The 15,684-nt window shown below is 34.7% G+C and overlaps 1 protein-coding gene across 2 annotated transcripts; it reads right to left on the bottom strand.

Moving 5' to 3' along the window:
- Positions 1-6,422: 6,422 nt before the first annotated feature.
- Positions 6,423-13,822, bottom strand: LOC109005502 (coiled-coil domain-containing protein SCD2-like). Of its 2 annotated transcripts, none has more exons than XM_035686566.1 (17): positions 13,300-13,822; positions 12,681-12,850; positions 11,957-12,032; positions 11,760-11,801; positions 11,597-11,659; positions 10,899-10,948; positions 10,791-10,818; positions 10,489-10,563; positions 10,246-10,356; positions 10,110-10,170; positions 9,535-9,651; positions 9,287-9,405; positions 9,016-9,085; positions 7,776-7,817; positions 7,374-7,414; positions 6,853-6,979; positions 6,423-6,767 (listed from the first exon to the last, which is right to left on the bottom strand). In XM_035686566.1, the coding sequence occupies exons 1-17, from the start codon at positions 13,660-13,662 to the stop codon at positions 6,649-6,651; spliced, it is 1,674 nt and encodes a 557-aa protein (XP_035542459.1). In that variant the 5' UTR covers positions 13,663-13,822; the 3' UTR covers positions 6,423-6,648. The 2 variants fall into 2 exon arrangements, with proteins under 2 accessions (XP_035542459.1, XP_035542460.1); XM_035686567.1 differs by having other exon boundaries at positions 9,547-9,651; positions 13,300-13,662.
- Positions 13,823-15,684: the final 1,862 nt, after the last annotated feature.

The following is a 15,684-nucleotide window of genomic DNA, read 5'->3' as shown; positions in this document are numbered from 1 at the left end:
ACTCAAGTCTTGATATGTTCAAGAGTCGAGTCGAGTTTCCATTATTGGTGATTTTATTGTATTGGCTTTAAACCCATCCCCTTTGATGTCTTCCACATCAAATCCCTTGCAAGTCCTTTAGTTAATGGATCTGCCAAATTTTGACAAGATCTCACAAAATTAATTGTAATTACTCCATCTGTGAGTAATTGCCTCACATAGCTATGTCTTAATCCAATATGCCTAGACTTGCCATTATATATATGGCTATAGGCCCGCGACAGTGTAGCCTGACTGTCACAATGCAAAGATATTGGTGGCATTGGTTTTGACCAAATAGAAATCTCTATTAATAAGTTTCTCAGCCACTCTGCCTCTTTGCTACAAGAAGCCAATGCTATAAACTCTGCTGCCATGGTAGAGTCAGTTATGCATGTCTGCTTCTTTGATCCCCAGGAGATTGCTCCTCCACCAAGGGTGAATATCCACCCACTGGTTGACTTGTGATCATCATGCTCAGTTATCCAACTGGCATCTGTGTATCCTTCTACTACTGAAGGAAATCCGCTGTACTCAATACCATAATTTATGGTATTTCTCAAATATTTGAAAATTTTTTGTACAACTATCCAATGAATATGACTAGGGTTACTAGTGTACCTACTAAGTTTGCCTACTGCAAATGCAATATCAGGTCTAGTACATGTCATAGCATACATTAGACAACCAATAACTCTAGCATATTCAAGTTGATCCACTGCTCTCCCAGTATTAGGATACAATTTAAAATTTGAATCAAAAGGTGTAGCCATGGGTTTGCAATCAAAGTAATTAAACCTTTTCAATATTTTCTCAATATAATGTGATTGGGTTAGAGTTATACCATTATCATTTCTTATAATTCTAATACCCAAAATCACATTTGCAATACCCAAATCCTTCATATCGAAATTTGATGACAAAAATTTCTTAGTATTTTCAATGCTTATATTATCAGTGCCAAAAATCAACATGTCATCCACGTATAAGCATATTATAACACCTTTATTTTCATTGAACTTGCTGTAGACACATTTATCAGATTCATGTATCCTAAAACCATTTTTCACTACAGCTTTATCAAACTTTTCGTGCCATTGTTTTGGTGCTTGTTTAAGTCCATAAAGTGACTTAACCAATTTACAAACTTTATGTTCTTGGCCAAGCATGACAAACCCCTCGGGTTGTTCCATGTAAATTTCTTCTTCTAACTCACCATTCAAGAAGGCAGTCTTAACATCCATTTGATGGATTTCAAACTTGTAGATGGCTGCTAAGGCAATCAAAGTTCTGATTGTAGCAATCCTAGCAACCGGTGCGTAGGTATCAAAATAATCTAACCCTGCCTTCTGGGTAAAACCCTTTGCTACTAGTCTTGCCTTAAACTTTTCAATTGTTCCATCTACTCTCAGTTTCCTTTTAAAAATCCATTTGCAACCAATAGGTGTTGAACCAGGGGGTAAATCTACTAATTTCCAAGTATTATTACCCATGATTGAATCCATTTCATCATTAATAGCTTCTTTCCAAAAAGCTACATCCTGAGACTTCATAGCCTCTTCATACGTCATAGGATCATTCTCAACATTGTGTGTAATCATGATTTGGTTACAAGATGAATCTCTTGTACCATCTACCAAGTACACAACAAAATCTGGTCCAAATGACTTTTCAGTTCTTACTCGTTTACTCCTTCTTGGTTCAAATGGTTCACCAGATTCATCATTATTTTCAAGTGATCTGTCTAATTCCACTATTTTATCATTAAAAAGTGGAATTTCACTGAATCTTTTTTCAAAAAATTCAGCATCCCTAGATTCAATCACTGTATTGACATCAACAGAACCGTTAGGTTCCACAACTAGGAATCTATAGCCAACACTGTGATGTGCATAACCTAAGAAAATGCACTCAATGGCTTTTTGTCCTAACTTCTTTATCTTAGGTTCAGGTAATCTAACTATGGCTCGACAACCCCAAACTTTAAAATGATTTAAGTTTGGTTTTCTTTTCTTCCATAATTCATATGGAGAAACTTTAGTTTTCTTGTGGGGTATTCTATTCAAAATATAGCATGCTGTCAGCATAGCTTCTCCCCAAAAACTTTTGTTTAAACCAGAATTAGTAAGCATGGCATTAACCATTTCTACTAAAGTTCTGTTTTTCCTTTCTGCCACTCCATTTTGTTGTGGAGTGTAAGCCATAATAGTTTCATGAATAATGCCTACAGATTCACAATAAGCAGGAAAGTGATATTCACCTCCTCTATCGGATCTAAGACATTTTATCTTGACATCACATTGATTTTCTGCTTCATTTTTATATGCTTTAAAATTATCCAAAACTTGGTCTTTTGAATACATCAAATAAACATAGCAATATCTAGAGAAATCGTCTATAAAAGTCACAAAATATTTTTTACCTCCTCTAGTAGGCGTGCTATGCATGTCACATACATCACTGTGTATTAATTGCAATAAAGATGAAGTCCTTTCTACTCTAGAAAAAGGTTTTCTTGTAATTTTTGTTTGCATGCATATTCTACATTTATCTATCATATCTTTAGCATATTTAGGAATTGAACTTAAATTAACCATGTCATCAAGCTTTCTAGCATGAATATGTCCTAAACGACAATGCCATAAAGAATATGAATCAAGCATATAAACAGAAACATTCACTTTATTATTAATATTGAGTTTGAACATGTCTTCACTCAGATATCCCTTCCCCACAAAATTACCCCCTTTGGTCAGAACAAATTTATCTGACTCAAAGATTAATTTAAACCCATACTTATTCAGAAGACTACCAGATACAAGATTTTTCCTAACTTCTGGTACATAATATACATCCCTGAGAGTAAGCACTTTTCCAGATGTGAACTCCAAATCTATTGTGCCTTTGCCTTTAACTGTAGCAGTGGATGAATTTCCCATGTAGATAACGCATCCATCTTCTTCCGACTCATACTTTTTAAACAAACTCTTGTCTTTGCAAACATGTCTTGTTGCTCCTGAGTCAATCCACCAAGAGTTGTCTCCTTCGAGAATATTGACCTCAAAAATCATGGCCATAAAATTCTCTTTGGAGTCAGAGTTTTGTTGTTTCTTTTTAAGGAAACGACAATCTCTTTTGTAATGGCCTGGCTTTCCACAATGAAAGCAATTTACACTCAGTTTCTTCTGATTTTTGTCTTGGAAGTAACTTTGTTTTCTTCCAAAGTTATTCTTTCTCTTCCGATTTTCATATCCAGATTGCTTGGGTTGTCCAATTTTGTGAGTCTTCCCTTCCTCTACCATATGCATATTGGAGGTCAAAGAGTCACGCTCTTCTTTACCATCTCTGAGCCTTATTTCCTCTTCTATACGAAGATGTTGGCTTAGATCTTCCAGAGACATTTCCTCATTTCTATGCTTTAGACTTCTTTTATAGTCTTTCCATGATGGAGGAAGTTTATCGATAATGGATGAAACCGATATAGAATCATCCATCTTCATATTGTGTTGAATGAATTGATCAAGAATATGCATAATTTCATTGAATTGTTCAACAATAGGCCTAGAGTCTACCATTTTATAACTGAAAAATTTGGTAGCCAGAAATTTCTTACTTGTCGCATCTTCTAAGAGATACTTAGCCTCAAGTGCGTCCCAAAGATCCTTGGCGGTTGCTTTGTTCTGGTACGCGTCAAACAATGTGTCAGACATTGCATTGCAGATGTGACCCTTGCAGATGTAGTCGTCTTGTTCCCACTTGATTCTTGCCCGACTTTGAGCAATTGTCTTGTCCTCATTTGCAGAAGGCCTAGGAGTGGTTAGAACATACACCACTTTAAGACTGGCCAGGAGAAAGTGCATCTTCTTTTGCCAGCGTCGAAAATTGGCTCCATCAAAACGTTCAAGTTTGACAAAGTCCGCAGCAAACTCTCTCAAACTATGTGCCATTAGTAATGAAATATTGTCTTAAGATTGTTGGAACAAAGGGGCTGCAAAACAGACAATAGTGAGAGAAAGTTTGCTTCAAGGCGCGTTACAATGTCGCTTTCCTTAAGACAATATTCGCCCCCACCAATAACGGTATGCACACGGGTTACAAGCAAATTTGCCTCCAAGATACAATGAAGCCCAGAACAAGTCTGTTTGTCTAACTGCGTTATGCACACACGAAATTAGACCCCGAATACCCTCAGATTTTGCTATTCAACCAAGAAAATTAGAAATCTGTTTTCTCGAGAACAAACAGATTCTAACAAGTTCTAATAATATGAAGAAGTGAAGAACTTGGGAGAGAGAGAGAGAGAATTCGAAATTCTATTCTATTATTCTCAAATGGCAGGCCAATGGGTCTATTTATAGATGACCAAAGGTTGTGAACGAAAAGTTATAACTCTTCGTATTTCTGAAAACTGTTCAGAACCAGTACATATATTATGTATGTTGCCAAATGACACAACAGTTGGACTTAGTCCAATGGTTGCCTTGCTTCCACTTGAACTGGATGGCACCAGTTCGAATCATGAGACGCACACTTTTGGAGTTTTATTTTCATTTTCCCAAGCATTGCAGCACCTCGCTGCATGTGCCTCGCGCGCGCCCCTTGAACCCCAAACATTGCAGTGCTTCACGCATGCACCCCTTGGTGCCGGCAGCACGCCTCTTGGAGAGGCTTCTAAATAAATCCACAAAAACCCTTCCTTTGGAAGAGGCGTGGATCGAACTCAGTCCATGGATTTACATGGGAAGCATCAATACCACTAAACCAGTTAAAGGCTTATGGTTGCAAACAAAAACACAATAATATAGCCATTATAAGTTTCCATAACTTCTCTCTTTCCAAACTAATTCACAACTTCCAAAAATAAATTCCCAAAATATTATTAATAATAAATATTATATATACTATTTTGAAAATATTTCCAACACTGTACATAAAGTGAATATATGTTAGAGAAGTGGATTAGGTCAAAAACAACTTTAGAATTTGCCGTGTCTTTCCCTTCTTTCCCCATGCTTTTTTTTCTTTTCTTTTTTTTTTTTTTTTTCTGTCCTTGTGGTGTATACCGAGAAGGAAAGGCTTCAGTCTTGTATTCGAGTGCACACGAGATAATTGAAAAGTTAAAAACCCTCATTTATGGGCAACTTTTGTGGTAATTAGGGTAATGGGACTTTGTAATATGAGTACTTTGAACAGAGTGTAGAGCAGTGTAGATGTCGCACTTTTTTTAAAAAAAAGTAAGATATATTATTAAAAAAATTAATTTTTTATATAAATTTTATATTTATTTATTTTTTAAAACAATATGCGAGCATCCCTTTAAATATAATTTCTCATATCATATTTTGGTAAAGAGCGGTACTCTGTCATCTAAGTAGTACTGTTTATTATTAATGTTAGTTGTTTTTGTAATTTTTTTTATTATTTTTTTTATATTTTTTTAATATATATAAATATTTAAAAAAAATACATTAATATACTTAAAATTATTTTTTTAATCATTAATTAAAACAAATTGACTAACAATCAACTAGAGCGGTCAAACACAGACGGCAAAGAAGCTTTTCTCTTTGGTAAAGTAGTGAGAACAGACGCTGTAGCGCGTGCTAAGTGGCCATATAGATGGCGTGAAAGAGACCAGACGCGAGAGGATAGATATTATAGGGACCTCATTCTCAAAAGAGAAAAGGGCATCTTCAATAATTCCCTGCTTCCAACGTCCAATTTACAAAGTTCCATCAGAGAGGTGACAAAACGAATTTTCAGACTTTTGCACTTTCATTTCTCTCTCTCTCTCTCTCTCTCTCTCTCTCTCTATATATATATATATATAGCCGTTTATGGATGGCTGTATGAATAGACTTTTATTTTTAGACTTGCACAATCATAAAGGATATTCATTTTGGCTTGTTATTGGCTATGTCAAGCGATATTATCCTCTTTCCTGTCAACCTTTGCTCTTCCCTTGATCTCTAATATGGTATAATTGATAATTGTACATAGGAGAATCTGTACAACGCTGTTTTTTTGTTTGCTTTTCTTTATTTCCCAGTACCATGCCCAGCTTCTTGTAAATGTTTCACATAATGGGGCCTTGCGCTACACACATAAGCACCTATTATCACTAGCAGCCACTGATTTTCAACGTTTTGAACGAAAAATATTAAATACAAAACTCAATACAACTCAATACAAAACTCAATACAACTTTTACAAACTTCAAAACAGAAATAAAATTCAATACAACTTTTACAAATTTAAAAATAAAAATAATATTAAAAAATACTTTTAACTTTATCCGTTCATTTTCATAAACTTCAATATAATACTTATTTTAAAATACTTTTTCTAATTTTTCAAAACCTAATAAAACATATTCACTCAAACCATGCCCGTTTACATATGGGTACGCAACCATACGTGTATAATTAATGCCTTCGATCAGCAAAGACAAATTTGGGGGATCCGGTTAGTATTCCCCTCATCAGATATAGGTCATACAAAAATGCTCACAAACTAGAATACCCAACAAAAATGAACATAAATATATTTATATATGTTTGTATGCATGCATGCATGCATGTATATATGGAAAAAAAAAAAAGACCCGGACATCTCAAGCACACTCTTCAATTATGCAGCAGCTTTCCGTTCAATCAAAGTGGAAGAATCTTGTTCAATTTCTTTCCGAGATGCTTCCCAGAGTCGATGCTCGATCCCCAATTTCCTGAGTTCCATCACCCCTTGCTCGACTGAAATGAAAAACATCAGATCATGCTCTACTGAAATGAAAAACATGATCAGATGACTGCTAAAAAATAATGAAGTAGAAATTACCATCAACGGCATCGTGTGAAGTTGGCGAATGCCCACTGCGACTAATCCAAAACTGAAGGCGTTCTTTTGCAATGTTCTCCTCTATACCATGAGTTTTGGCTCTCCTCCAAAAATATGTAAGCCATGCCTGTGCAAATTGTATGCGGTAAATATCAGACTCACTGTTTTAAAACGTCATCCATATCCGTAAATCTATCCACAAAAGTAACACCAAAAACTACCAAGCACAAAGACTAATTGTGTGCAGACCGGTTAAATCCTTACACCGGCTAAGTGATCCAAAATACCTTTAACAAGTGGGTGAAAAAGATCAAAAGAAACAAGACAAAAAAGCCAGAGTCAATGACCCAACAGAGTCGATTCTAAAAGCAGTTGAGCAAAGGTTGACGAAAAGAAAGCCCGAAAGTTCCAAGTGTAGGCACCAAAAGCTAGGATAAATTGCAATAGAGATGTCGAATCAATGGAACAGGAAGGGGATTACAGACATAGTTCATTAAGGGAATTGAGACAATAATCCAGACCTCCTTGAATAGAACATCCTCTGACTCTTCTGGGCTTAGTTCTGCAACAAAACATTGATACCAATATCATGGGCTCGTTGTAACAAAATTCATTTTCAATACTTCATTCCATTGGTCAATTGTGATATATTTTGATGGATTGAAGATCCATGATTTTCTTGTATTGGCTATCAATTTTATTGCTTTCATCAATAAAATTCTTGATTACTTATTAAAATAAAAGTATTGTGGTCCTCTAGCAAAGACCAATTGATGGTTAGTATTATGCAATAAATTATTGTGAATATGGATTGAGTCTACCATCTTCAACTGATGACAGTGGTAGTTTTTTTCCTCAAATCCAGCAGATTGTGGCCAAACATTCTGAAGCAAAATGTAAGGGAATTGACAAATATGACTTACCAAATGCCTCCATAAACTTCGGATCACTTGGTGATTTAATATCTGAAAACATTAGAGGTGAAAAGGAAGCACATGTTAGTAAACAAAATTTAAATCAAGAAAATGTGGTTTACTGAATCAGGACCGGCTAACTCCAATAACAGAATGCTTGTAAGATGTCATGCAATCATCACAAATCTTTGAAATAGAAGGGACAGAATTTACAATAAGAATAAAAATAAGACTCCCATGCATTGTGGTAAGAAGAAAAACTATCGATAAACAAACATCACGTAGTTGGTTGAAAAGATAAGACAGAAGTAGATATAAATACACAGAAAAGGTGAAATTAGCACTATAAACAAGAATGCAAAACAAGTGAGATGGTTGCCCCGCATGCAAGGCTAACCACTAATGCACAAATGAGGCTAAAGGTTGACAGCCTGAGATTAAAAGAACCCATGATTCCAAATATCAGCCAGCAGAACATGAAAAATAAATTTTTCAAAAGAGGACAAGCAACCAGGAAAAAAAAGTTTGGAATATAACACAACAAAAAACCTTTATTGACTCAACCTTAAACATGGCATTATCTCAACAATTGCATTGGCTAAAAGCCTCACGGAAAGTAACTACAAAACATATAATGTCCAATATATTGCTGTCCCGGTATGCAGGTATTCCACAATATGTATATATACCTCCTACATTCAACTTTTGCTAGCTTCATCAGAAGTTTCCATTCTTTGCTCTAATATCAGAAAATATTAGCAGTGACTATAACTCGAAAAGTTTCATACTCACACAGGTGTCCATTACAAAGAATAGTGAATTTATCACCCAAGATATGCTGCATCCCAACAAAAAATTATGGGCTCAGCCCCACAATGATAATATATAATTATAATCCTGCAGATAATAAAAAAAAGGAGCTTAAATGTCTATAACCCAATTAATTTATCACTGCCCTCTCCGCCGTATAGCATATACATAACTGGTGGAGAAACAATTGGCCCTGATGCAAAAGTGTACAAAGGAGATAACATATGAACTAGTGATGTGAATAGCTATTATCCACAGCTAGGTAAGTTTAAGCTTATCCTTCTAATGGCTTCTTATAGAAAGGCCAACTATTGGCAGCTCATCATCCATAACAGGAAAATCTAATGACCACATGAAAGACGAAAAAAGAAAAAAAAATGTATTGAACAGGGAAATCCACTAATTAGGGCAGGAATCAGAAGGAATATACAAAGCAAACCTGAAATAGATAGTCGAGCAGAATTTGGACGACGCTGTTGGGCCAGTGAGATCACAATGGCCTCCTCGACCTTGAAAATGGTAATCATTAAATATCTTAGTTTATATAGCAGGAGTTTTTTTTTTTTTTTTATAGGTAGTTCATGTAGCAACAGTTAACTGAGAAAGAAACACCAAAGCATGTAAACTCAATCAGTTTTAAAGAAGAAAAATGCCAATTGATCTTGTTACTTTAGTTTTAAAGTAACAAGAGTAATTGATTAGAAGAGAACCTTCAAGGAAGCAAGCTCTTTCAATCCCATTTCAACTGAAAGCATACTCTCGATATTTCCCTCTCCAGTTAAATCATTGAAGTCCTGAACTTTGCTCCTCTTCTCAGGATCACCATCACCTGCTAAACAAAATGATACAACTGTGAGAAGATTTCATTGTCACCAACACAATCAAAACAGCTACAGCTATCATCACACCATCAAAGGAAAAACAAATTTACTGCAAGGACTGGTTGGGGATTACTAGCCTTTTTCCCAACCTTCCTCCTTGGCCTTTTGTCCTGCAGAAAGGACAATCTCAAATGGAAGAGGTGCCAAGGATGACCAGTGTTCGTACTTTGACATTGCAATATCTGCACAGATACCTACAAATCATGAAATATATTATGTTAAGGAGTCAGATATGATAATGAAATGCAATCGTCCACTTGTTCAAGCAAAAAATATAAAGCAAAACCAGATGATGAGAATGCATGCATTACCAGAGATAGGACCCAACATCAAGCGCAACTAATTGGAAGGAAAAGGGATGGGGAGATGGAGGAAGGAAGAGAGAGGAGGGGGGTCGGCATAGAAAGCTAAAAGAGTAAAGAATGGACATGCCAATAACGCTAAAGTTCAAGAGTTCATAATAGATCCTAAAAGAAGTGTAGGGGTAAAAATAAAAAGGGTTCTAGATTCTATAGGGTTTCTAGAGCTGAATTGCATACCTATACTTGTCCACATGTCTATGAGTCATCGAATTACGGTATAAAAGAATACTAAAACAACAAGAGGACTCTTTTCCACCCTGATGAATGAAGACAGCATATTCAATAATTACCATATTTTGCAGCCAAACCCCAGTAACGAGCAAGCCAACACCTCTTAAGAACAACTTCTTCCTGAAAATTGAAATGCTAGATAATCAATCGCCAAATGAAAACAAAAAGGCTCCTTATAACCGTGAGAGTATATACCATCTCTTTCTGTGTCAGTATCATTCTTTGTGTCATAGATTGAAGAGATTTTACTTCAGATTCAGCTCCAAGGAGCTGCTGCGCAGCAGCTGCAGCCTCATCTTTTGCATTCTAATTCAAGCAAGAAATAAAAGATAAATATGGGATATGCAGTGGTAACGGCAGTAGAAAATATCCTCAGAACTTTGCATATAAAACATCCCAACAATAGGGAAAGTCTGAAAGGCATGCTAGCATACTTACCACAACTTCAGATCGAAGGAAAATAATTTCCTTATCTTCTCCAGTATTAGCTTTTTTTGCATCTTTAAGTGCAGCCTGTTAAGTAAAAATGTCTCATCAGTAGGAGTTTTCCCTTAACAGTCCATTCTGTTTACAGTCCAAACTCCTGAGATAGAAAGTTATACTCATGCAGGGCCATTGAACAAGTCTATGTTGGTACAGCTAAAACCAAGGTAGAAGAACACTGCTGGCCTAGAAAATTTTACCCAACACATACCATTTACATACCCAAAATAAAGTACATTTCCAGTTTCTCTTATTACCTCTCTTTGACGCAGTGCAGCTTCCTTTCTGCAGATAAATAAAGGTATGTTAACACGATTACATAAAGAAGAAGAGGACGCATGAAGATTGTTGTGACTTCTGTTCACCTGCTCAAGAGTTTAGCTTCCAGAGATACACCTTCTCCAAGAGCCGCAACCTGAAGACTTGTAATCAAGCAGTAAGGTTTACATACTGAATTTGCAACATACATCATGTCTTCAAATATGAAATCGCAAAAAGATTGTTTTTAATTCAAATCACTAAACCCTCCAATGTTTAAAAAATTTAAAGGTCCAGATCGTCCAATGATCTTTATAAGGTAAATTTATTTAGCAAGGCAACTTAGCATACACTCTAAGCATGAATGACTGTCAATTGGTTATCCCTGATGGTTTATTTTATTATCAAGTAACAATAGCTCCTAAACAAATAGTCATCAACATTTCAGGTTTAACAGCAATGGAAAGCACTTACACCTTACACTGTAGGGAAGGGGTGAATGGGTGGAGAGTCAAAGGATGAATTGTGCAAGTCTTAAATAAAATGTTAATTGGCCTTCAATTAAAAATTACACCTATATGCCATAACCCAATAATCTTAACATTAAATGATATAACTCTTCAAGCTCTTCTGATATGTGATACAAAATTTCGTCAAACTCTGCATCTAAGATCTGTCAGGATAACACAGTACCTAAGCCTTAACCACACAATGGCACCAATAAATGAGAAGTTCTGTGGCCACCTATAAGAAACAAAATGCAACCTGGAGATTGTGCCATACAGCATGAAGACAAAGCAAGTACCTGTTTCTCAAGCTCCTTCACTCGAGCCTCTGCTTCCTGACATCTCTCTTCCTCAAGTCTAAGCTGTACATTGAATTCCAAACTATGGGTAACTACAAATGAAATATAATGTACATAACAAAAAATTACTTTCTTAGGGAGAGAGAAGAAGAAAACACTGCACCTTCTCAAGCATATTTTCATTCTCTTCTTGTAGCATATCAAGCTGTAATGTGAGAAATTGTTAATTTCCAAGACAAACTCTTTAGGGCTAGCAAAACTATTTTTAGGTATATAAATAAAATTCTCACAACACAAGTTCAGTTTTATATGTAACATACGCATGTTACATATAAAACTAAATTCATGTAGTTCACATACTTCATCACGAAGTGCAGAAGCCTCTCGCTGATCTCCTGAATCTTTTGATTTAAAATGTCCCGTATCTGATGAGAATCTGCAAAACAAGCCATTGACCATCTTCCAATTTACCACAATTTTTTTTTATAGGTATTTTCCACAAATTATATAGAGTTTACTCAACCCGCCATATAATCTGAAACATACATTCTGTAATTCTACACTAGTAGCCCTCATATGCTGAGGATAGGATCATCTGAAGACCATGCACATCTAGATTCCAAAACATTAAGGTTTCCATCGTTGATTTGATGGGGTGTGTTACACACAGAACAAACTGGAATAATAAGGAAGATAACTGCTTCCTAAAGCTGCAGGTACCTTTACAGATTAATTTTATTTTGCATGCTTGTGCATTTGTTATGGTACTTACAAATTTGATGAGTCCCATTCTAATAGCAATAAAAAAAATAAAAACTTAAAAAATGTATACAAACTAAAGGCCCGATATCTATGATGACTAAACAAATATGAATCATCATTATAGTAACAACTTTTTTTGCCATCAAGAATAGCATTATCAGACAGTCCAAATATACTTTTTTTTTTTTTGATCGGTAATGGGTCCAAATATACTATCATCCTTTAACATATTTATGCATATGGAATTTGAGGCAAGAAACGATTTCCTTTTGTTTCTTCCTTTCTTGGTTATTTGAATATAATGATGTAGAAATTTATCCACCTTTTATTGATTTGTATAAATTCAGGAGGCTCTCCTGGTGGCAGAGAAACGGCAGTCCTCAATGGTGCTTTCGGTGGTACCAATGGCACCGCAGCACGAGTTGACATTGACGGCCTTCCCGTTGAAGTCGAGCGAACTGATGGAGTTTCCTCTACCGAGTCCCGAGCCGACTAATTACAAAATATGAGAAAAATCCAATTAGTATTCTATTGCACTAAAGGTCAAAACTACCTTTCCCACAAATACCATTTCCAAAATAGCAATATCTAAGCCAGCTAATGCACCCATGGAAAAGTTCAAGACTTCACCTAAAATCAGCTTGATATATGATCTTCATAAAACACATTTCTCATCTGCCCAAAAATATAATAATTATAGTGTTTATATCTTCAAGCGAAACCCATTAGGTCAATAAATTCAAGCTTAAATCAGTAGAAAAGGTTCATATGAGCTAAAAAAGAAATAGAGCGGAAAATGCGATGTAGCACCAAATCCTAAGCATTCAGGTCAAGTAGGATCGACATTGTTCAGCACCGAGCTTAGAATTACCTGATCTCATAGCACATCAACTACAAAGGAAAAAAAACAGTAGAACATAGAATCTGGAGCTCGAAATTACCGCGGGTGAAGGAGATCTATTGATCCTGAGAGACGGAACGACCTCGGGCTTTTTTGTAGTGGTGCTAGTAGTGTTAACGGTTCTTGAGAGAGAGAAAGGCGGGGGAGCACTGTAACGGAAATCTAGGTCATCGCCGTCTTCGTCGTCATCGTCGGTGGTCTGGGAGGCCATGACCTGAGCGAGGCGCTGAGCCGCGGCTTTGGCAGCGAAGTTCTGGGTGCGCTTGACTGTGGAGAATGCGGTAAGGGACGAGGAGCGCGCGTGCGATGCACGCGAGGGGGAGGACTGGTTGGAGCCGGTGGTGCTGGACTCACTGCTCCATTGCCGGGCGTAGACCGGGCTGTCGGTCCGTCGCCGGTCCATGACGAATGCGTGCGCGAGCTTCTATTGTCGGAAAAGAGAATGGAAAATGCCTAGATCCTCGCGAGACGCAGTAGTAACTACCGCAAGTAGAGTGAAGGCTCGTCTTTGTCGGAAACATCGCCAAGACTGTACTAGATAGAGAGAGAGTGGATACAAAAATACTTGAAATTCGTCTTATTCTATCTTATGTTATTATTATAACATATAATAATATATGATAAATATTATTATATAAAATATAATAAATAATTTAATTTTTTTAATTTAAAAATAATAATAATATTAAAAAATAATATTTTTTATAATATTTTATTTAATTTATTTAAAATAATTTCATCTAGAAAACGTTTAGATTCGTAAGTCATCTCAACTCATCTCACTACTATTTATTACTATTCAACAACTTTAACTCATAAATCTCACTACTATTCACAACTCATTTTATTACTATTCACAATCTATTTTAACTCATCTCAATTCATCTTAAATCATTTCAAATCATCTTCAAATCTAAACGTCTTCCTAATCTTACGAGACCTATCTGTCAGCGTCACTATCCAAAAGAGACCTATCTGTTAGCGCTTACGTGTGATCCACTAGTCCGGATTTTGTGAACATGGAAATGTCTAAAATGGTGTGGAACTGTGCTTTTGTCAGTGCCGTCATTCGTGAACGGCATTCACAATGGCTAGTAGGATAGGAGAAATAAATAACTAGTATAACTAAAATCTTTTTTTCTTTTTTTAAATTTTGATAATAGTTCATCATTCTATACATTATATATTATATATTATATTTTATTTTTATTTTTATATTATTTAATATCTTTTTATTTATTTTAAAAATTTCTTATAACTATTAATAATATCATTATGTCTTTTATAATATCTCGTAGTATATAATATCTTATAATTATGTTCTATTATAGACTAATCCAAATTTATAATCCAAACTAAAATAAGAAATTATATTTATAGTTATAAAGTGCGCAAGCATCGCGTACTCATTTTAAAAAAAAAATAAATATAAAATTCACTTGAAAAAATAATTTTTTAATATTCATTTTTTTTTAAATGAATATGCAACGTTTACACAATACATAACTGTATTTAACATTATTCAATCAAAATTGACATTGATTCAAAATATAAAAAAAAAATAGAGAATAAATTATATCCTATTTTAAATTACTTATAAAATAACATAGAAAAGTTTTTGAGAAACCCGATTCCAATTTTCAATTCCTTGGCATCCTAATAAATCTAGTTACATTTTTCAATACTCTTTGGTTGATTCTCAGCAGAAAAATGCAAATAGAATAGTAAATAAGATCATGGCTGCAAATTGCCAAAGAGCTTTGCTACACAACCTTCACCATACTCCACACTCCACACTTTTTTAAATTTTTAAAATTTTTTTTTTAGTTTATTTTTTTTAAATTATTTCAAATTTTTTATTCATCATTCATATAATAAATATTTAATAAAAGAAAAAAATAATAAAAATTAAAAATAATGTGAAGTGTGGAGGTTGTGTGAATAGTAGGAGGTTGAGTAGATTTTTTGATTGCCAAATAACACGGGCTGAAACAAAATTTGGATAAAAGAAAAAATAATTTAGAGTAGAGAGAAACGTTAAAGATATTTTAAATATGTGAACAGTATTTCAGTATCCTCTAAATCATATTGAGTTGAGATGATAAAATATTGTTAGAATATTATTTTTTAATATTATTATTATTTTGAAATTTGAAAAAGTTGAATTATTTATTATATTTTATATTAAAATTTAAAAAAGTTATAATGATGAATTGAGATGAGTTTGATAACCAAACTCACCCATAGCGAAATTATTGTAACTATTTGAAAAATAAAGATGATTTACAACATCTATTGGATCTCTATTTTGATCAACATTCTTCATATTTTACATATAAATGTATTTTACAACATCTATTGTGAATGCTCTAAGATCAGTTATGCAAAATTGTACTTTTATAAACGCTTTGTAAGGTGTTGTAAA

Source organism: Juglans regia, chromosome 16, assembly GCF_001411555.2.
Source record: "Juglans regia cultivar Chandler chromosome 16, Walnut 2.0, whole genome shotgun sequence".
Taxonomy (NCBI): domain Eukaryota; kingdom Viridiplantae; phylum Streptophyta; class Magnoliopsida; order Fagales; family Juglandaceae; genus Juglans; species Juglans regia.
This window is presented reverse-complemented; position numbering and strand designations above follow the sequence as displayed.